The sequence below is a fragment of the Sinocyclocheilus anshuiensis genome, unplaced genomic scaffold, assembly GCF_001515605.1.
Source record: "Sinocyclocheilus anshuiensis isolate Anshui unplaced genomic scaffold, SAMN03320099.WGS_v1.1 scaffold393, whole genome shotgun sequence".
Taxonomy (NCBI): domain Eukaryota; kingdom Metazoa; phylum Chordata; class Actinopteri; order Cypriniformes; family Cyprinidae; genus Sinocyclocheilus; species Sinocyclocheilus anshuiensis.
Window position 1 is genome coordinate 1,169,276 of NW_015536501.1, and position 23,187 is coordinate 1,192,462.

At 34.4% G+C, this 23,187-nt stretch overlaps 3 protein-coding genes and 1 pseudogene across 3 annotated transcripts; 1 reads left to right on the forward strand and 3 right to left on the reverse strand.

Moving 5' to 3' along the window:
• Window positions 1–1,273: 1,273 nt before the first annotated feature.
• On the reverse strand, window positions 1,274–4,842 carry LOC107689783 (cGMP-dependent protein kinase 1-like; annotated as a pseudogene).
• A 5,218-nt stretch (window positions 4,843–10,060) lies between these two features.
• On the forward strand, window positions 10,061–11,099 carry LOC107689344 (EKC/KEOPS complex subunit LAGE3-like). Its single transcript, XM_016487301.1, has 3 exons — window positions 10,061–10,143; window positions 10,378–10,506; window positions 10,738–11,099. Exons 1-3 carry the CDS (start codon window positions 10,097–10,099, stop codon window positions 10,850–10,852), a joined length of 291 nt encoding a protein of 96 aa, XP_016342787.1. The 5' UTR covers window positions 10,061–10,096; the 3' UTR covers window positions 10,853–11,099.
• An 893-nt stretch (window positions 11,100–11,992) lies between these two features.
• On the reverse strand, window positions 11,993–16,449 carry LOC107689338 (ras-related protein Rab-7a-like). The gene is made up of 6 exons (XM_016487290.1): window positions 16,244–16,449; window positions 15,526–15,598; window positions 15,289–15,415; window positions 14,427–14,645; window positions 13,009–13,137; window positions 11,993–12,940 (listed from the first exon to the last, which is right to left on the reverse strand). Exons 2-6 carry the CDS (start codon window positions 15,576–15,578, stop codon window positions 12,851–12,853), a joined length of 618 nt encoding a protein of 205 aa, XP_016342776.1. The 5' UTR covers window positions 15,579–15,598; window positions 16,244–16,449; the 3' UTR covers window positions 11,993–12,850.
• Window positions 16,450–17,755: 1,306 nt separating this feature from the next.
• Window positions 17,756–22,798, reverse strand: LOC107689948 (WD repeat domain phosphoinositide-interacting protein 4-like). The gene is made up of 11 exons (XM_016488139.1): window positions 22,602–22,798; window positions 22,399–22,508; window positions 21,570–21,644; window positions 21,382–21,486; window positions 21,157–21,262; window positions 20,965–21,059; window positions 20,789–20,868; window positions 19,761–19,969; window positions 18,639–18,740; window positions 18,348–18,493; window positions 17,756–18,266 (listed from the first exon to the last, which is right to left on the reverse strand). Exons 2-11 carry the CDS (start codon window positions 22,445–22,447, stop codon window positions 18,157–18,159), a joined length of 1,077 nt encoding a protein of 358 aa, XP_016343625.1. The 5' UTR covers window positions 22,448–22,508; window positions 22,602–22,798; the 3' UTR covers window positions 17,756–18,156.
• Between the last annotated feature and the right edge of the window lie 389 nt (window positions 22,799–23,187).

The window sequence follows — 23,187 nt, forward strand, 5'->3', positions numbered from 1 at the left end:
CAGTCAAAAATTGTTTATCGTAAAAAAACTATTAAATGTAATGCTGTTGTGGTAGTATATTATTTATATACTATTATAGTATTTATTAACACTTTGAATAAATCTTTATATTTTCTGTTACTAATTTAATTTTAGTACATTTATGCTATTGTCATTTTTGACAAAATATTAATATTGAACATTTTGATATTTTATTTCTTTTTGAGATTTAATTTCTTTTTAGCTTCAATTTTATTTTTTTGTTTGGTTATAGTAATTTAGTACTACAATTTCAAACTTATTTCAGTTTATTTGTCAAGGCAATGTTTCTAATTTTTCATTTGATATTTATATTTTATTTTATTGCAACTTCATTTCAGTTACCAAAAAACATTTTTAATAGTTTTAGTTAACAATAACAAAACTGGTTTGGACACAAATTTGACATCAATATCAAAAGAGATTTCTAATATATTTAAAATATTACTAATTCAGATATTTTGCTATGCTGAATGTTTAGTTAGTAAGTTGTTTTTTTTCCCTGATCCACTAATTAAGAACTACTGATCTAAAACCATTTAGCCTCAACGCAGAACTGTGGGAAAACCCAAAGAACAAAACTAAACCTGTTTGTACAGATCGCAGTGCATTTTTAGCCAATAATATATATATATTTTTTTATCTTTTGTGATTCATCCCCTGAATCATATATATATATATATATATATATATATATATTCTCCTGATTATAACAGGCGATCACTAGACTCTAGTGCTGAAATTATATATGGGAAAATGTGAGTTTGCCACATAATTGTGCCTAGTCATGTTATTCAGAGACGTCATGTCATGTGAGATTCTGCTGGCAGAGTCTTTCAGTGTCAAATCCTCACTAGATGGTCATCGAGCTTATATTTTTCACTACAGCGTAGTTTGCATATAGAATCAAGTGGCTAAACGTTTACACATTTAGTAAAGGCAGAACCTTTCTTGAATTCCATGCAAATAAAGGGACAGTTCACGCAAAAGTGAACATTTTGTCATTATTTCCTCACCCTCATGTCCCTCTAGACCTGTATGACTTTTTCTTCTGTGGAGGATATTCAAAAACACACCTTTTGTTCTCCACAGAAGAGAGAAAGGTCACAGGTTTGGAATGACATGGAGTGAATGTTTTTCATTTTAAATGGCTGTTTTGTGTGAGGATCTGGATCTTGTGCTAATTCAGTACTGCTCCATGTGTCTTTACTGTCATTAACTCTTGATAGCCTACTGAATATGTCATATCACACAATCAGCTGGGGTTCTGTTGAACAAAACTAATGAAAGGAAATGCATATCCATATTTAAATTTAATTATAATAGCAAAAATGATTTGTTTTGCTTAATAAATTTTTGATTTAAATCTGTTTCTGCTTTGGTTTTTATACACCTTGCCGCAAGTGTGTGTATGTGTGTGTGTATATATATATATGACCACAAAACCAGACATAAGGGTCAATTTTTTGAGCTTTCCATTGTTGTATGGTTTGTTAGGATAGGACGATATTTCGCCGAGATACAACTATTTGAAAATCTGGAATCTGAGGGTGCAAAAAAATCAAAATATTGAGAAAATCACCTTTAAAGTTGTCCAAATGAAGTCCTTAGCATTGCATATTACTAATCAAAAGCAAGTAAAAACAAACAAAAAAAAATATTACCAATGAAACACTAAACTAAAGCGCCTTGTTACTGTACTGATTTAATCGGATATATACACACCATAAACGTAATATTGCATCTCGCAGAAAGTGATGCAAAAGCAGAGGTGAACCTTCACTAAATTACATAGGCAGAACTTGTAAGTCACTGTATTTCATAACAATGCCCCAAAAATATACAGTAATAATATAGAGAATAATGTTACTTCAGCAGCTCAGGTTTTCATAACAAAAGGTTAATTATTTGTTTAAATTTTTTTTATAAAATTATATAAAATGTTTGCCTATTAAAATGTTATTATTGTAGACTACAAAATGAATTGTCATAGTGATTCATTTTAGTATAAGTGAGAGTTAAGCACAGGCTGTTTGAATAAACGTGCTGACAGTGGCTCGCACCTGCACAGTCTCTTGATCAAGTTCGCAGCACAGTGATTTTCTTGGGAAACTCCACCATATCAATTCCTCGAAGAATAATGTTGTACGTCTTCGTGGGATCTGACCCTGAGAAAGGTGGGCTTGGAGGGAAAGAGGACAATGGTGTTGAATGTTAATAATTAGAAGAGGCAGAGTGTGAACTGTGGATTCTAGAAACAGGAAAAACTTAAGCTCGTTAATAATGGCATTAGTAAATCTAATCTAAGCAGCTCAAAGATGAGGATTCCTAGAGACCAGTAGTCGGCCGAGACGTCGTGTCCCTTATTTAGGATGATCTCAGGAGCCACGTACTCTGGAGTTCCAAAAAACACTCCATGTCTTCTTCCCCAAGCCAACGTTTTTAGCAAAACCAAAGTCCACCTTAAAAACAACGACTGTTCTTTGCCATTTGAATATTTTGTTGGTAAATATACAAAATTTTAGACACATTTGACTATGTTCCTCGTCTTCTTGGAAATCTAAAGACATATGCTTACCATTTTTGTAGACTAATATAATGTATGGCTACAAAAAAATTTTTTAACAAAGTAAACATTTTATTTAAAAACATCTTTGGCTCTGGATATGAAATATAGCATGTGGAGTAGTTTTAAAATTAAGATAAAGTTAATATAGAATATAAATATTAAAAATGTTTTTGTTACTTAAAATTTAATCTGAAATAAAATAAAACATAAATATTACGCTTACCATTTTTGTAGACTAATATAATGTATGGCTACAAAAAACTTTTTTAACAAAGTAAACATTTTATTTAAAAACATCTTTGGCTCTGGATATGAAATATAGCATGTGCAGTAGTTTTAAAATTAAGATAAAGTTAATATAGAATATAAATATCAGATGAACACTTCAAATAAAATGAAGTACTTTGTATTTTATTGAAGTACTAAAATTGCTAGAACTGAAACAAAAATTTAAAAAGTACATTTAAAGCTAAATAGAAATATTGCAAAAAATAAAAGCTATTCAAAATATGAATTAAAAATGTAAAAGATTACATACAAAATTTAAGCAATTAAATCAAAGCCGTATAACTAAAAACTAAAACTTTGAAAATTTGTTTTTGTTACTTAAAATTTAATCTGAAATAAAATAAAACATAAATATTAGATGAACACTGAAACCTGTCTCTGAGCAGAGTCCACAGCTCTCCACCCAAACAGCAGCATGTACAGGTACTTCGAATCTCTGAGCGTCCGGGAATGTCTGAAGCATATAAACAATGTGGGCTTACTATGGCATGCTTTTCAGAAAAATACCATGTCATTAATAAAATATGTGAAGTTGCAGAGTCAACTGTCAACTTAGATTTTTTTTTATTTTTTATTATTATAATATATTTATAATTATTTTAATTAGAATTATTCGACTTTTTATTATAATTAAATTAATAATAATATTATAAACTTATAATAGATAAGTGGTAAAAAAAAAAAAAATGCTTTTTTAAATTCTTCAATTCTTAAACTACTACCCAATACTCTATTTGGCCTTATAATATACATTTTACATTGTAAAAGAGAATATATTAATACCGTATGTATTTCACTTTCTGGATATTCTTGTTCTACTTTTTGTGCCAAAACACTTAAAATAAGGAATGTCAGTTCATGGGTGCATGATAATAATAATAAAGGAATGAATATAGGTTCATATAAAATGTAGGTTTTTACTTTTGAACTGTTAAATCAATGAAATCAGGCCCCGAGCCGTACAGACCTGACAGTAAAAGGACTGTGGGCTTCCATCATGATGCGTCTCTCAGACAGGATGTGGCCTTGTTGACTCGTGTCCAGGATGTGACGCTTTTTCAGGACCTTCATGGCGAAGGAGCGACTGTGATCGTTCTTCAGCTGCACCTGTAGAGAATCAATAAACTTCTAATCACCCCTACAGAGACTACTAACTAACTAACTACTCGTCTTACCAGCTCCACCCGACTGAAGCCGCCCACCCCCAGCATGCAGATCACACGGAAGTCACTGAGAGACATATTAGATAGCTGGATGCCATTCCCCGATTTAAACAAAGATCATGTGACAGTGTAGCATACTACTGTTTGAAACGTGTTACGCGATGCAATGCATTCTGTTTTACAAACTATGTTTAAAAAACTACAGGCAGGATAAATATATACTGTGCATTACTTAATAAGCAGTATGCTAGCAGTAGCTAAACATCTTAATTTTCACGTTAAATGACCTCAGTATCTGACGAACCACCGAAATGACTCAGTCTGAAGTGTTTTCAAAAGATTTCAACATATGCCAGTCAAGTTTGATTAAAGTGAAGTATCTACCTCCTTAACTTAGATTTATAAAGTCTTACTTTAAACCTTAAGTAGCTGTTGACATTTCCAACAGACCTTCACCCCCTACTTCATCACTCTCTGATGCTTCAGTGACGTCAGATGTACATTGAAGACGGAGCCGACCTCTGACCACAAAAGAGCAAGAAATGAGAAAGCCCAGAAATGACTGATGGAGGGGGAGCAGACAATGAGCGCAGGACGCTGTAAGAAATTGAGTATGAAGAAGCTATTTTATTTTCAAGCTATTAATTTAGCTGACCCTGAACCGCAGACACCGTCTGTCATCTTTCTATCGACACAAAAGAGAGAGACGTGACAATGTTGAGAAACATTGTTGATTCATTTTATTCTCTAATTATGTAAATCCAGCTTGGTAACACTTCATTTTACGGTGTCCTTGTTGCACATGTTACATGTAACAACAAATTAGGCATAATTACAGGCAAATAACCCTAAGCCTAAACCTAACCCTATAGAAAGTACATGTAGTTAAATAATATTACAGTCCTTAAATGTATAATTACACTGTATCCAGGACACCTTAAAATAAAGTGTAACTTCCAGCTTATATTGTAGTCATTCTGGGCAAAAAAAAAAATAAATTGCAGCACTATTTGTTCAAATCCAGCAAATCTGTACTGTTTTGTAGTATGAAATTATACATTTTTTATTCTGTGTGCATGAAATACCACAATGACTTAACTAAATAAAATCAGAAAATGTGTCATGGAATAGTACATTCCAAAATGCAATTCTTCATCTTACACTTCTAGTGTGACAAAATGTCACTTCTCGAGACATTAATTGATGGACTGGAGTGGTGTGGATTATTGTGATGTTTTTATCAGCTGTTTGGACTCTTATTCTGACGGCACCCATTCACTGCAGAGGATCCATTGGTGAGCAAGTGATGTAATGACAAATTTCTCCAAATCTGTTCTGATCAAGAAACAAACTCATCTACACCTTGGCTGGCCTGAGGGTTAGAAACTTTTCACCAGCTGTTTGGGGTGAACTATTGCTGGGTGATGAAGCCAATGTGTGTCATGTTGAGAAACATTTTTTATTAATATTATTCTCTAATTATACAATCCAACTTAAATGACTCTTTCTGAGCTGTACAGAGAGAGAAAAAAAAAGCACATCTAAAGCACTTTCTTTTTTTTCTTTTTTTTTAAATCCAGCAAATCTGATCACAGGTGAGATTGTTAAAGAGCGATCTCTGCATGAACAAGGACAGCCAAAGACCTGATTTTAATTGCATTATTATTATTGCGATTAAACAGACACCACCCAAGTCAACTTATTTCACCCCAATCCGTCACACTAAACTGATGTGTCGTAAAAGGGCAAAGGATGAGGATATATTAGAAAAACCATATGGCCAATTACACATCGCCGATTCCTCCACGTTCACTCTGCAGGAGAAAGCCATTAATAGGGCTGAACTCAATCTCAGCCGCATGGCAGATTAGCTAAAGCCAACAGCGCTGACATGAGCAGGAATCAAGACAAACTTTGTATCTATCTGTCTATCCATCTATATATTTTTGATCATTTCTGAATGTACTCTGCCATGTTATTTTTTTTTTCTTTCACATTTTGTTTTTTACTCCATTTATGCTATTATTATTTATTCTATAAATTCTATAAATTGTTCTTTATTATATCAATATATTTATTTATTTACATTTTTGTATGTTACATTCATTTTTTCTTTATTAATAATACATGTACAGTTTTGTCAAACTAATAAAGCAAATCCAATTAAAACAACTGAACTGAAAGAAGGAGAAAACTTGAGTATGAAATAGGAAACATTAAATATTCAGTTTCCTTCAGTACCAGTCTAATATTTTGTGCTGAAACACACAGACTGAGTGAATCTCACCCGTGATGGTGGCTGTGCATGTGCTGTTATAGAGTATTGCTTGTTTTCAACAGATAATAATAAGAAATATTTCCTGAGCAGCATTAGAATGAGTTCAGAAGGATCATGTGACACTGGAGTAATGATGCTGAAAATTCAGCTTTGCATCACAGGAATAAATGACATTTGAACATATTTTCAAATAGAAAACAGTTATTTTAAATTGTAATAATATTTAAAAATATTACTGTTTTTATTGTTTATTTTATTAAATAAATTCAACCTTGGAGAGCATAAGAGATGTCTTTCAAAAAACATTCAAATATCTTTCCAACCAACCCAAACTTTTGAATAGGTTTATAAAAACCAAAGCTCCAAACAATAAACCGAATATGGGTTTTGAGTAAATAATGACAGAATTTTACGTTTTTTGTGTCTGAACTATTCCTGTGCAAAGCCATGAAATAATAGCACACATCATGTGAAGTGTTTTCTTGCACAGAGGATCGCTGTCACAAACACATGACGAACAGGCAGTACATTCACTTGACAGAGGTTAGCATAAAAACAAAACGCTGTTGTTTGGGACACTTTCAGTTTTCTCAAAATAGTTTTAACTGCTCATAGTAAAAATAGTAGCTTTGAAGCAGATGCTCCTCTCACCTTCCAGAACGTAGACAGTAGAGCCATCATCGCCCTCCTGGATGACGCAGCAGCCCTGTGCCAGTGTGGTGGGATACATGCAGTCCATGATTGTGAGGATCTGACTGGCCTGCAGGAGCTTCATGAAATCTTCTGGATCAACTCTCGAGACCTGGGATGGGATTGAATTGAACATGTTGCTTTTCTAATTGACTGAAGCTTTACCTGAAGCATCCGGGCTCGAACTCACTTCTCGCTCTTGCTGTAGTTGGTGAGGGTGACGTGGCTGAGTTGATTTGGATCCAGCCCCGTGGGTTCGGATGATATGGCCTGGCGTTTAGTGCGCTGGGGCTCATCTGGTAACGCTGCTCCGGCATCAGTGAAATAAAATGCATGAGGGCGTCACGTTGCCGCAGCTCCTCAATCTTAGTCTGCAGGGCAACCTGGAAGTCACGGAGAGTTCCCATCAGCCCGTCACCGCTCGAGGGTTATGCATCTATAAAAGCATTGAAATCCAATAAATAATTCAGTCAAATGCAGCATAACAAGCAACTTTACAGTGTTTGGGATGGAGGTTTCTGACACGTTATTGATCTTGGAAGGAAATTGAGGTGTTATGGCTGATGGGATGATGAGGGCAGAGTTATGAATAAATGAAACAGAAATACAGTGTAAAAAAAATAAATAGCCAGTAGATACAATGGAGTCCTCTTGAAAATGCTTTTATTTTGAATACAGTTTTTTCATTACAAATGATATTCCGTGAGTAACAGTTCAAATGTGAAGATTAATTTAAAAAATTAACATGAATTTTACTGTCTGTTAGTATTTGGTCTCACATATTTTTCTTTTTAAGTTCATGGTTAAATTAAACCAAACACCTAAAATACAGTATTAATACATTAAATAGCCAGCAAAATACAGTGGGATTTTAAAATGCTTTCTTTTTTAATCGTTTTTTTTTAATTATTATTATTACATATTTTTAGAGCAACAGTTCAAGTGTGAAGCTGAATTTGAAAAATTATTATTAAATTATGTAAATTATGAATTTCATAGTCTCCTACTTGGTTTTACATATTTCGATTATGTCATTATGTTTCCTTGTTTTACATTTTCAAAATCCATTTTATTTTCTTTTTTTTTTAAGGTCTTTGAATCCCACATAAATAAAACCACTTTATAAAAATAATTTTATATATTACGTTATATGTTTAGCACATTGTTTTCTAGTCTACATAATAAGTTATTTTCCGTATTCAGTCATAAAGATACAGTATATGCAACAGTAAATGAAAAACAGGTAACAAAATAAGCTTATTAATATGATTATTATTATGGTCCTTCACAGGTAGGCTAAGCTGTTTATAAAAACTCGTATCATAATATAACATATTTAGAATTCTGTGATTTATGTTTTTAAGATTTTAGATTTTTAATAAAAGAAAAAAGTTTTCGATTAAAATGAAATTAAAGCATGTGATAAAAGATGTTCCGTTGTGTCGGACTTACCTGCAATAAAAAAGCACAGAGGACTGAACCGAATCGATCCAGCGCAGATGACCAGAGAGAGACTCGGCTGTGTTTCAACACCTAGCGCGCTGCCTACTGTACTGTACACACTAACTAGACTGCATTTCTGGGCATCATATGCGCGTCCAAACGCAGCTTGCGACCTCATAACGAGTCTCGCTGTATAACATTTGTGACGGATGTGTGAAGATGCTGCAGGTGTGTTTCCCACTGTAGGTTTGATTCATTTGAACTGACCAGTGTTAAAGAAGTACAATTATACACACTACAAATAATATGACTACATTTTCGGTAACAGTGACACGAGCGACAGTGGCTCGGCCATATAACTTAGCTTTTCCAGTAACGAGCTACTTATATCGAAAAGAAGCAGTGTAACGTTACAAAAAGCTATTTTGAGTTTGTGCTCCTCTTAAATGATTACTCGCTCTTGTATGAAGCATTCAAGTCCGATTCATTTGACTGAATCAATTCGTTCGAATGATTCATTTAAATTAAAGGGGTCATATGATGCTTTTTTAAAGATCATTATTTTGTGTATTTTCTCTCTCTCTCGCTCTCTCTCGCTCTCGCTCTCTCTCGCTCTCTCTGTCTCTCTCTCGCTCTCTCTCTCTCTCTCTCTCGCGCTCTCTCTGGCGCTCTCTATCTCTCGCTCGCTCGCGCACACACACACACGATGCGCAAAACTCCGCATTTGAACAGTCAATAGCAAATACTTAAACTAATAACAAAACAGTAGCTGATTCAGAAGCGCCAGATTGTCATAGCAAAGTCAGAATTACCTCCTCTCCTAGGTTCACGAAACGGTCGTCCATAAAATGCATTGCTGTTCTGTTGTAAGTCATCTTAAAGATTCCTAAATGCATCTACTTCCGGAAGGCCAAATAAAGTGCTTTTGCTTTCGCACTGAAACACACAGCGTCTCCCTGACATGCTGCTTCAACACTAACTGGGGTAATTAAAACCACGCCCGCATTATGCTAATATTTCCACATAGTGAGGTAGATATGTGGGGGCGTGTTAGAACGAGCCATTTTAGGGGGGCGTGGCAGAGTCTTAACTTTGATAAAGAATATCTCTTTGGATTTGAGACTTTAGTCTTTGCAACTTCAGGGATCTTATCTATGCACAATCAGCTTGTAACACTCCAAAGAGAAAGGAAAACTTGAAATCGCATCATATGACCCCTTTAAGCATTTCAGAAAATGTCCGCGCTTCGCGGCATTTACAAAATATTACCGTAAGATTCATTACAATAATTTAACAAAATAATATAATATTTATTTACATTTTCATCACTGCCTGACATTTATGTTGTAAATCACTTTTTGCTACTACTTTTGCTACTGTATTTTTTTTTTTATAGACGATCTAAAATATAATTATCGTAAAAATATGATTTTACTTATGATAATCTAAACCAAGCGTACAATAATCCCTAAACAGAACATTAAATATAAGAAAACATTAAACATTTATGTTGAATGCAGGATTTGTCGGATGTAAAGTACATCGAATTTTGTCGAATGTTACTCTATGGAAATAAAGTTTACGTTTTATAAAAACACGACGAAAATGCCGCTTTCAATCTGAAGCACGACAGCAAAACATGTCAACATGGCGGCTTGCATGAGTGAAAACGGTTCAGATAGAAAACTTGAATTGTATCCTTTTACTGCTGTTCCTAAATGTCAAAATAATTAATTACGACAGAGCTGAACTCTGCTTTTGTATCATAGGATTTATTCAAACTTTTCCAGCTCTTACCTGCTTGCACTGCGGGATTTGCTCAGAGACATACATGTGCAGCCAAGTAGCACAGTAGATCGGTCAGTGAATCAGAAATAGAGGTACATGTATTTCATGTCCTATTATCTTTACCTTTAACAAAATATCAGCTTTCTAAAGGTCCCTTTCCCATCCGAGAGAGAGGCAACTATCGCCCTGCAGTCTCTATCTCCTGATCCTGAGCCCAGGAAAGGAGGAATCACTAAAAACCTGGATTTGTCAGGACAAACACTGTCTGTGTGAGTTACACCACATGAACGATCACCTAAAAAAAGTAATTTAGATTTAGGTCGACACACTTTGCCACACTGTTCTAATTACCCCCCCAAATACAATCACATGTAACATTTACTAGATGTAATATTATTTCATTAAAAAAAAGATATGCATGTGTTTTGTTGTTGAAATTAATGGAATATTTCTATTATACACAATAAAACTAATCTGATTTTTGCTCATGTCTTTTATAGGAGATGGACCGCAGATGAAGCCCGTATTCTTCGTGTTTCTTTAAGTTCATTCTTGGACCATTTGTCTCTAGTGATGGAAACTATGGATGCATTTGGACCACCTGTTTCACAATGACACTCTGAGAGACAAATACAAGCATAAGAGGAGAAATGTCGATGCAGATGCTGTTTGCTCTATGTTATGCGGATGTCCAAGAGAAACATCATCTGCCATGTGTTCAAGTATGGACTGCGAGGACTCTGCTTTTGCTCTGTTTGAGAAGTGCAGCACTTCATAATGTCTTAAGTCAATTGTTTTGAGTTGTGTTAAAGGAATAGTTTACCCAAAAATGAAAATTTACTGAAAAATGACTCACCTTCAGGCCGTCCAAGATGTAGACGAGTTTGTTTCTTTGTTGAAACAGGTTTGGAGAAATGTAGCATTACATCACTTGCTCACCAATGGGTCCGCTGCAGTGAATGGGTGCCGTCAGAATGAGAGTCCAAACAGCTGATAAAAACATCACAATAATCCACAAGTAATCCACACCACTCCAGTCCATAAATTAACGAAATGTGAATGTGTTTGTAAGAACCTAATCCATAATTAAGATATCCATAATATTGTTCTCGCCAGTGAAAAAGTTGTTTCATCTGAATCATGAATGAAATATGCACAGATCAGTTTACAAGCAAATACAGTCCAAAACAGTTCTAAAGAAATATGTTGGTGAATTCTGATGTAAGAGGACAACAAGGACAGTTAATTAGATTATTGTGATGTTTTTAATCAGCTGTTTGGGCTCTCATTCTGACGGCACCCATTCACTGCAGAGGATCCAAAGGTGAGCAAGTGATGGAATGCTACATTTGAAAATTAAATCTGTTCTGATGAACAAACAAACTCATCTTGGATGGCTTGAGGGTGAGTAATGTTTTAGGAAGATTTCGTTTTTGGGTGAACTGTTCCTTTGAAGTTTATCAGTGCAACAGAAGCCAAAACACACAAGATCCAGTGTTTTGTCATTTGAATAAAGATTTATTAATGGAGCATTGTTGATGAAACAATACCGAGAGATGATTTAACAGTGTTCAAGGAAAGGTAATTGTCTTATAAAAGAGGGACAGATGTGTTTCTATTGGCAGACATCACTGAGTTTTTGATCAAAATCATCTACAATACTGGTTGATAGAAATAAAGACATTAAAAAAATCACATGGATTCTAGGGTTGTCAGGACTCACTCTTCAACTTCAGCTTTCCTTCACATTTTGTGCCTTTATTTGACCTACATCATACCCATAATTTGGTCAATGAGATGAGCCCGTTAGAAATGTCTACTATATGAACATAGAAACATAAAAATAAACTGTAAACCAAGTAATTAAACAGCATGAGGTCAAGCCAGGAATTAATCATTAATCTTACATTCATACATTAAAACTGGGGAAACGCTTTCATTCGAAGCGAAAGGAATCGTGTTGCATGGTTAAAATGATTGCACTTAATACTTTGTGAGCTCCCAGATCCCCAAAACGTTCATTCGACACCACCAGCCTTCCTGTACCGAAGACTGTACCGTGTAGGTGGGTGTCCTTAGGCACAAACTTTGAATATTTATTTCTAGCTTTGGCAGCTCTTAAATTCTGCTGAAGATTTGATATTGTGACATGTTAGGCTGTTTATTCTGAGTGTGTTTGTAGTTTTTAGATAAAGAATCGATGAAGTTTGGCAAAATAAAGGAATTTCAAGGAAGTGTAACTGCTTCTACATCCTAAAAAAAAGTAAAAGGCACAGACAGACATATAAGCAGGAGACGAGTCTGAAAGACTATAATCTGCATGGATGAAGGAATTAACAAAACAAGAAGCAAAAAGAAAAATCACTTTATAAATAATAGAAATAACTATCATGTTTCATCTCTTTCTCATAGAAATAATATCCTTAAAGGTAGTTATATTAAAAGTGATGCTGTAGCAGGGAGTTTCTTTAAATTCCTAACAGTTATTTACATACAAGTTTGGAAAGAAAGCGTTTTCTTCTGAATGCTGGATGTTTTGCACATCGGGATCGGTCCGCCCCGCGCTGGCTCTCCTCTGCCCCTCTGGTCCCCTCTGTCTCCAAGCGTCCCATCTCAGCAGCTGCAGCCGTCACCAGAAGACACGGGTCCGTCATCTCTCAGTTTAATCTGGTCTGGGAAGTCGTACGTCTCCACCTCAGACTCCTGTGAGATGGGCGGACGTTAGTATCAGAGTGGCTGTGCTGTTGTTGGACATGTCAAACGGCGTGTACCTGTTTGAGGGCGTTGCGAGCGATCGTTTGGAAAGCTTGGTCCACGTTGATGGCCTCTTTTGCACTTGTCTCAAAGTACGGGATATTGCTTTTGCTCTGACACCACGCCTGGGCTCGTTTCGTTGTCACCTGCACAAGGCGATCAATTGGTCAATACAGTAAATTGATATGTGGCTCATCCAATCAGATTTTAGAATCAATATTGCTAACTACAAAAAAAAAAAACGTAGGTTGAAATAAAAAGTTACGATTTTTTTATTTCAGATAGTTGCCAACGTAACTTCTTGTTTTCATTTAGTTTAACTTGATACACAAAAAATAATTAAAACTGAAATAAAATTAATAAAAATATATAGACCGTTTCAATGGCAACAACATAAACGTTACGGTGCATGCGCGCATTTGTGCAACATTTGTGGCCCAAATTTAACTTCTGGTAGACTTCCACAAAGAATCAATAACCACAGCAAAGTCCCTCTAGAGTAGATGATTACTGATAACAAGCAAAATGTTTGCTGCATAAATCAGACGGGCTTATTGGTTTCCTTCAGAGATACAGTGATATAAAAACATCCGCGCTGCATTTTGATTTTGAAATGTGCAGTGCTCATATTTATTCAACGAAGTCAAAGCCTTTTGGAAAATCTATTTGTGGTGGTCAGTTTTAATATTGTAGTGGGCCGCATGATAGTTTAAAAAAACTAATAACAAAATGACAAAAAAATACACAAATTTAGTAAAATTTGACATTAAAAGTAAAAAATAAGAGTATAAAAAACAACTTGACTAACGTTGTAAGTGGACTTTAGGAAAACAAAAAACAAAATAAATAAAAATGACAAAAACAACAAAATTATTAATTTTAAAATTAAAATGTAAAAAAAAAACTAAATATTCAATATAAATATTATAATAAAATGTTATAATATATAATAAAATAGAAACTATAATAGTATCTCAATCATACTAACAATATTAAACAAAAATACTTAATATAATAATTTGTAGTATAAAGTATTTATAGGTGACTTAAGTAACATTTTAAGTGGACCTCAGGGGAAAAGAAACAATAAAATGACAAAAACAATTTTAATTACTAAAACCTCAACTAAAATTAATATATACAAATATAAAAATATAATAAAAAAAAACTAATTAAAATATTAATAAAAGCTATAATAGTATTTTAATAACACTAAAATAACACTAATCAATACTATTTTATAAAACCAGTTGGCCATAACCATCTATCTATTCAGTACCTCCAATAGGAGTGTGTTTACATGTACAACAATCATTATAAGACAACAACAGAAGAAGACTTAGATGAGATGTAGAAATTAACTGAGGGTTTTCCTCTGAGAATTTGATGTCAAAATGTAAACATGAAATTCTTATGAGGCTGAGTAAAGACAGACCTGTCTGTTCTCCAAGTCGATTTTGTTGCCGAGCACTACAAAGGGGAAGTTCTCCGGGTCTCGAGGGCTGGCCTGAATGAGGAACTCGTCCCTCCAGCTGTCCAGGGTTTTGAAGGTGTTCGGTGCGGTCACGTCATACACCAGCACGCAGCAGTCTGCTCCGCGGTAAAAAGCCACACCCAAAGACTGGAAACGCTCCTGTCCTGCCGTGTCCCAGATCTGAAACGGCCATGAAAATATTACAGTGCTGCATCATTTGCATTTAAAGGGCCATATTATTAGAAATCAAAATTTCCTTTAGAAACAAAAACCTCTTTATTTTTGAGAGTTGTCAGGAGGGTGACACATGCTCATGAAATAATAATACACACAAATGTATTATATACAAAACATTATTTTTCGAAAGACTCAACTAAAACACTCAAGGTAAAAAACACCTCAGTTAAAAAACTAAAATAAAAATGAATAAATACAGATTATTAATAAATATAAATATTGCTCACTGCATAGTGCATAATCATTTATAATTACTTTTTTTAGTATAAATGTTATTTGTGTTATTTTAGTATCATTGATAACAGTTTTTATTTATAATTTTTAAAGTTTTTAGTTATTTTGTGTGTTTTAGTAATTTTATTACTTTTTAATATGTCTATATTGCTTTTATTTTATTTATTTAGTTATTTTAGTACTTAAACTAATTGAAAATAAAAAAAAATGCTGTCTTGGCAACTACACGACATTTCTTTCTTTTTTTAATGGGTTTAGCTTTAATTTACAATGGTGACCCTGATGTATATATTTATTTATAATATGCTAAATAAAAAATGGTTCCTAAAAATGATCCGTCACATCTAAATACCTGCATTGTCACCAGTCTGTCATCCACCATCACCTCCTTGGTAAGAAAGTCTGCACCGATGGTGGCTTTATACTGATTGCTGAACTTCTTATTGACATATTGATTCATCAAAGAAGTCTTCCCAACTCTGCAGCACACAAATACAAGAGCGATTATTGTATAATCTAAGATTTTGTATCTGAGAACCTAATTAAATAACACTGTCAGGCATCATTGGATCAGAAGGTCAACACTTACCCAGAATCTCCGAGAATGATCACCTTCAGAAGCACCTTTTTACGAGAAGCCATCCTTGTGGGCTAAATTGTGCCTAAAAAACGATAAGATCATTTGTGAGGTCACTTTCATATGTAATTATTATGTTATTTAGTGTGCAACCTCTGCAAATGACATGCAATGGCTGTGATTGCCAAACACATAAACATGTTGAAAAGAGAAGGTTGCACGATGTCAAGTCATGTGATAAAGTGTCAAATCTACCATACTGTATGTAATGTAAAGCGTGTCATTAATGAAAAACAGAATCCTTCATATTTATTGACAATGAAAGATACTTGTTGTCAATGCAACGTTAGCTTTCAATTCATGCTAACCAGCTGCCAATGTCCTGTCAGTTTTTAAAATGTCCGTGTTAAAGTTCAAAATACTTTTTTATATAAATTAAAATAATATTCAACAGAACCATCTAATGTCTTAAAATGATCAGTTTAGTATATCGGTTTTGTGCTAAGGCTATGAAAAGCTAGTTAAAGCTAGCACAAACATAATCGTAAATTTAACACTTTTACACGTTATTTATATAAATAATCACGTTTTATGCTCTTAAAACGTTTAAATCTTAGATTGTTATTATTTTAGAGCGTTTCAGTCATAAAATGTTTCAGTATTTTTTCACTTGTCACTTCTGCTGTGTTCGCGAAGACTAGCTAGCATGTTAGCATGACCAAAAACTCACTTTCTGAGGAGAAATCCCAGCTACGGCTCAACAACCTTCTGCTGTCATACAACAAATACAAGCCAACACGACACCTCCACCGTCTCTGACCGACTTGGGACGCGCTCTTTCGGTCGTGTGGCGTGTTTTTGGATGGTTGTCAGGGACAGTTCAGCACATCCGTGTGTAATAATGAGCCTCAAGCACTCCCTCGTTTTGCGTTTCATCTTTATGTCTGTGAACGTGAACATGAATGCGAATGCAAATGAAAACGTGTATCATCTATCTCTGTCGTGTTGTTTACATCAGATAAAAAAAAAACATCCATCACTTTGTAAGTTACAGAAGTAGACCTGTGCACTGAAAACTCACAATATTTGATATAATAATAAATTGTATCTATCTATCTATCTATCTATCTATCTATCGTAAAGTGTACAAGTATGTGGTATGTGAATGTGATATCCACTGACATAAACCTATTTATTACATTGCCTGACAGAACTGTTCATTAATATTTTGTGTATTTACAAAATGTTATGTATATAAATACACACTCTAAAAAATGCTGGGTTAAATATAACCCAGCGCTGGGTTAAAAAGGGACAACCCCAGCTATTGGGTTGTTTTGACCCAGCGGTTGGGTTCAAAACAACCCAATAGCTGGGTTATATTTAACCCAGCAACTTTTAGAGTGCAGTAATGCATATAATGCGAAATGAAATACTGAATTAACTATGCAATGCTGTTAATATATATCAGTATTTATTTTTTTACATATTACAGTATTATCTTTAGATGTACTTTATACTTGTTATCTGATTTTTTCATATTTGATGTGTCTCATATTGTGTGTATTTGTGTTTTCTATGTTGTATAAGCTACAGGATGCCTTAAATTTACCTTGGGATGAATACCTATCTAATCTATCTATATTACATCTGATATATTAGAATTTTCCTGTAACTACACTCAAAAGTTTGGGGTCAGTTTTTTTGTTTTGTTTTGGTTAAATAAATTAATACTTTTGGGATGCATTAAATTGATCAAAAGTGAGATACACGATATAATGTTACAAAAGATTTCCATTTCAAATATATGCAGTTCGTTTGAACTATGTCAAAAATCCTGAATATATCAAGGTTTCCACAAAAATATGAAGCTGTTTCATTTTTTTCCCGTACATTTTGAAACTGTTTTCAACATTGAAATGTTTTGCCAACACAGGAATAAATTACATTTTAAAAATGTATTAAAATAGAATATATTTATTTCAAATTAACAGTTCTAATAAATTGTAATATTTCACATTATTTTTATCGCATAGTTTTTAATCAAACAAATGTAACCTTGGTGAGCATAACAGACTTCTTCCAAAAACATCTTACCGACTTCAAACTTTTGAACTGTAGTATGCATCAAAACCTATTCATCATATTTTCTCTTTACATAACAGTGTAAAATAAAATATAAAGGTTGATTTGTTATAGATAAAACCTATGATTTATCATATTAGAAGTTGTACCATCTATTATATAAAATACACCATAAAGCCAAAACCCTGTTCTATATATATTTAGTCCCAAAAGCCTGTATTGATTCATAAATAAAGTTCCTTTAAGGTTGAGGAACCTTATTCCTTAAGAGTAACAGGACACCAACAGCACAAAGAATGATGAGAAATCATTCAAAAGTGTTCAAAGGTTGAGTATCTCTGAAGAACAAGTAAACGATCACAGACTTTGAAACTCCTGCATGTGGAGTGATAAGATATAAGTTAACAAGACAAGAATTTACTCACAGACCGATTTTATGTACATTTGATTATACAAGGCAGTAACGTAATCTCACAGAAATAAGCATGAGGAACAACCAGCAGAGTTCACTGTTAAAGAGGCTACTATTTTACATTAGTCACAGCTCAATCTCCAGCTTTAGAAATCATCATCATCGCAAATGTCCAGATACACGTCGAAAGCCTCGCGGTTGCAGTTTCCATCAGGGCTGAAGACGTACTTGTGGAATGTCCCATCAACACATATGGCTTTAAAGAGAGACACAAGTAATGAGAAACCGACAAATCAATAATGGTTCACTCAAATGTCTTGAAATAAAGCCCACATACCAATAACAGAGTTGACATTTTTGGAGGTGTTCTTCCCAAAGGCACAGATGCAAGCGCACTCAGCCGGCACCGTGAAATTAGCCAGAGACCACTGACTGTCCACATACTGCCCGATGACCGGACCCACCTTTCCTACTCGCGCCAAACTAGAGAAGACAAGAAACCACACATAAAACCAAGTGACTCTAACTACAACTACTAGGATATTTCTAAAGAACACCTAGAATGCAACGAAAACTGCAATAAAATGACAATCAAGATTTTTCTTTTTAGTGACATGATTAATCTTACGCAGAACGCCGGTTCAGTTTGGTGTCTTTCAGAGCAAATATGTGCACAGTTCCCTTGTCACTCGATGCACACAGAAAGGATGAGTCATGGCTGAAATTAATACTGTAAACAACAACAATGTCATATCGTTAATGATTGAATTATGTAATTTAATTTCATCTATCGTCAGAATAGGAGCTGTATGTTTTTCTTCAACAAAACACAGCAATACAAATTTATTTATAAAATATGCACTGAAGAAGTTTGGACATACTCAAATCAAATGATGTTTTCTTTTGATCTAAAGGCTTCTGCTGAAATATTACTGAAATTGTTACTTAAATGTAAATGTTACTTAAATTATGTAAATGTAAATGCTACTTAAATTAGTTCTGTAGACCAGGGTTTCACAAATGTGGTTCATGAAAAGCTAATAATAATAATAATAAAATCAAATGTAAAATTAAATCACATAACAAAAAAAATTGCAATATAATTTTAATATGTTGTTAAATGAAATAGTTGTGCAGCCCTACACACACATTTGAAATATTATATATATATATATAATATATATAAATAACCTTTATATGGATGATCTTACTCAGTGACTTAAAAATTGTAAGACTGGCTGCATGGTGGGAGAAAGACTTTTGAACCATCTACTGTATGCAGATGACCTAGTCGTAATGTCTATATATATATATAACACAATAAAAAAAAAATAAAACACTATCTAAAAAAAGATATTATCAATATTTTATCTGTTTTCTTGCATGCCATTTGACCATTATCAGACATCATAGAACCATAAACATGCAAATGTGTATTTAAATTATTGAAATTTTAACTTACATTTACAGAGGATATTTCAAATAAATATTTTACGTCTAAGTAGTTCGGCTGACAAAAACGTTTGGGAACCCCTGATATACACAAATAAAGTGTTTTCATATCAATTTTTTGTAAAACAATTTTTTAATAGTTTAATCAGACTGTGAAGTGAATTCAGGGGTTCAGTATCTATGTGAACTCCTTCAATACTGCTCAGAAAATATCCCAGGATGCACCTCATGAATTTAAGAGAATGTCCAAAGTGAGCAGAGCTGGAATCTAGATAAAGAAGAAGCTCAAATTCAATACCAGTAGAGCGTAGCAGGGTCGGTTCCTCTTCGTAGTTCCACTAGCTTGTCTCGTGTTGTAGTGTCAAACAGACGGATCAGCGTGCCTTTTCTGGACGCAGACGCAACCACACTGCCAGGCTGGTTCAGTGCCAGACAGGCGATTTCACTCTGGTGGGCGTTGATAGTGAAAGGAGCAGATGATGAGCCAGGTTTGGTGTTGGAAAGGTCCTGTTAAAGAGTCATGAACAATGTTAAATAATAACACTACATAGTGCAGCGTTACTACAAATACGTTAAAGGAATAGTTCACACAAAAAAGAAAATCGGATGAAAATTCTCTCACCCTCAGGCCTTTTCTTGGAGTTTCAAACAGAGTTTGTTTCTTCATCGGAACAGATTTGGAGAAATTTAGCATTACATGACTTACAATTTGATCCTCTGCAGTGAATGGGTGCCGTCAGAATAAGAGTCCACATTTTTACTGGAGAAAGCAATATTATGGATAGAGGACTCGTATTTTAGACAGAAGCAATGGTTTGAGGTTAAAAACATCTTAATGACAGATATATTTATTATAAACATGCTGCTTTTCATGTCACAAGATGTTAATCTAATGGACTGGAGTGGTGTGGATTACTTGTGGATAATTGTGATGTCTTTAACAGCTGTTTGAACTCTCATTCTGACGGCACCCACTCACTGATGATAACATTTGATAAATTCACTAATGATAAATTTCTCCAATTCTGTTCTGATGACGAAACAAACTCATCTACATCTACAAATTGTGATGTCTTTAACAGCTGTTTGAACGCTCATTCTGACGGCACCCACTCACTGATGATAACATTTGATAAATTCACTAATGATAAATTCCTCCAATTCTGTTCTGATGACGAAACAAACTCATCTACATCTACATTTTGACTACATATTAAGCAATTTTTCATTTTGGGGTTATTCATTTAATAAATGACTGCAAGTTTTAATAAGCAAAATTCAATTCACTACTGTAATATTTTATAACAAGTTGCACATAAGTCTTACCACTAACTGCAGGCTGCCACATTTGTGCCCAGGGAAAACCAACAACTGCTTTTCCAAACTAGGGCACAGGTCACACAAACCTACAAACGCAAAAACACAGTAATGAAAAATACATAAAACAAGTCAAGCCTCTTTCTGATGAAACTATATGAAATTGCAAGCATTGCTCACAGTACCTTTCGGGTTATCTCGAGTGTCAAACTCAAACAGCTTGACTGGGTTGTCAGGAAAACTATACACGTAGATCCTGTTTTTCAGGACAATGATGATTCTTCACGCACAAAGATATAATATGAGACATTATTAATACGACCAGAATTTTTAAGTGTAAAGATGAAGCATTATTGTCTTATGGCTGAGGATCTTACTTGTCATGTCTCATGCGCACAGCCAGCACTGGTTTGGTGAAAGTGAACTCAAGGACTAATTTGTCCTTAGGGTCTCGCACTTCCCGAGCATCATCCCAAATTAATACTGCCAGAGATAAGATGAAACATTGGAAAATGAATGGCTCATTTAAAGTCTAAATTGAAGGGGGCAGTTTAAGTGTAAGTTATCTAAGTATATAAGTGCACTTTAGACTCCCAGTGTACCAGAGATTTCAGAGAATTTGGGGTTGACGCCGCCTCCCACCACAGCCAAGAGGTTTGATCGATGAAGCATTGAACACAGAGCAATGCTGCCCACCTGCTCGTGATCTATAATCAATCAAATCAACACAACTAACACAGACAACTCTACAAATATGTTTTTTTAAAAGAAAAACACAGACTTCTCTTACCTAAATGGCCCTTTTCCATTAAAGGTTCCACATTGTAAATACGAACACCTGTTTCCATGGCACAGCAGAAACAACCTAAATAACATGGGAAAACTCAAAGCTAATGAATACAGTAAAAAACATCATTAGTACATCATTAATACTGACTGACAATGATATTCATGATATTTTATTTAAAGGGGTCATATGATGCGATTTCAAGTTTTCCTTTCTCTTTGGAGTGTTACAAGCTGATTGTGCATAGATGAGATCCCTGAAGTTGCAAAGACTAAAGTCTCAAATCCAAAGACATATTCTTTATCAAAGTTAAGACTCTGCCACACCCCCCTAAAACGGCTCGTTCTAACACGCCCCCACATATCTACCTCACTATGTGGAAATATTTGCATAATGCCACCCAAATGTTCACGCAAAGAAAGAAGGCGTGGTTTCAGATAATGATCTTTAAAAAAGCATCATATGACCCCTTTAATATTTGAGAATACTGGCTTTATATCCCCTTTAATCATTTCAGAAATCCACCTTGTCAATAATGCACTTTTTTTTTGTTTCTCATTTGCAATCATGAAATTATATCATACACATATTAGCTGTCTAGATGTCAAAATAAAAAAGGTCATCAATCAATCAATCAATCACACATTATTAGTAAATAATTATTAGTGGCAAAGAGTTGGTTAACTCTAAGAGACAATATTAAACGCAATAAGGCACTAAGGGTGATAGTTTTCTAAAATGATATAAACAATAAATAATCAATCAATCAACCTAGCAGCATTAGTAATGAAATAGCAGGATGTTTTTCAAGGAAACTATTCTTAAGACTCACTCTGGTCCTGGTTGAACTGAAGGCTGTTGACTCCTCTCTGTTGGGCCATGATGCCAGAGAAGAGTTCAGTGCTGCTTTTCTGATATCTTCAGGAGTTTTATGGTCTAGATCTGATCATCGGTTTAACATATTAAAGCTGCCATTACAACAGAAAAACAACTTCCTTTTATAATATAATCAGGTTGTCATAGCATCTCACTCACCATTAAGATCCAACGTGTTGCTCTGATGCTAAACAAATAAATCAAAGTGATTTTATAATGTTTAATGTTAATTTGTTAGCTCACATTAGGCAATAACCGCACAGCTGCCAAACGCTGTTGTTGTTATTGTTGTCGTCGCTGCTCTCTTCCTCTATGATAACACAGGACTGTGAACGGGGCACTACTCCCCCTGCTGGAGAGGAGGAGACCAAAAGTAGAGTACGGAGAAAGGCTTTTTCACAGAAATGGGTAAAAGATAACGAAATGTGCGGAGTAGTGGCACAGAATGTGTGTATAATTGAACAAGTTCGATATGCCTTTTCACGTGTTACTTGTAACTTTTCTACGCGCTGGCTAAAATGGACCAATCACAGTCGTTTGTGGTTACTGGATATTAGATTTTGTGCAAATCATTCCATATGTTATAGCAGTCGATTTCAGAAAGAAAGAAAGAAAGAAACCGTCCTGATAAAACCCGTTAGGCCTAAACTTTTTCGCAAATTGCGCAAACCAAGCCATTAAAACGACTAGATGCTGTGGATTCATCACCCTTTTTTTTAACGTAGACATGATAATTAGCCAACTC

Coding starts and splice junctions, on each gene's coding strand:
- LOC107689344 (XM_016487301.1), top strand. CDS start 10,097: ATGGCGGCTTGCATGAGTGAAAACGGTTCAGATAGAAAACTTGAATT. Junction 10,144..10,377: donor TCAGATAGAAAACTTGAATT/GTATCCTTTTAC, acceptor ACAAAATATCAG/CTTTCTAAAGGTCCCTTTCC. Junction 10,507..10,737: donor TCAGGACAAACACTGTCTGT/GTGAGTTACACC, acceptor TGTCTTTTATAG/GAGATGGACCGCAGATGAAG.
- LOC107689338 (XM_016487290.1), bottom strand. CDS start 15,578: ATGGCTTCTCGTAAAAAGGTGCTTCTGAAGGTGATCATTCTCGGAGAT. Junction 15,416..15,525: donor ATCATTCTCGGAGATTCTGG/GTAAGTGTTGAC, acceptor TGTGTGCTGCAG/AGTTGGGAAGACTTCTTTGA. Junction 12,941..13,008: donor CTCGCAACGCCCTCAAACAG/GTACACGCCGTT, acceptor CCCATCTCACAG/GAGTCTGAGGTGGAGACGTA.
- LOC107689948 (XM_016488139.1), bottom strand. CDS start 22,447: ATGGCCCAACAGAGAGGAGTCAACAGCCTTCAGTTCAACCAGGACCAG. Junction 21,263..21,381: donor CAAATTCTCTGAAATCTCTG/GTACACTGGGAG, acceptor TATCTCTGGCAG/TATTAATTTGGGATGATGCT. Junction 18,741..19,760: donor GACCCTGCTACGCTCTACTG/GTATTGAATTTG, acceptor TGTTGTTTACAG/TATTAATTTCAGCCATGACT.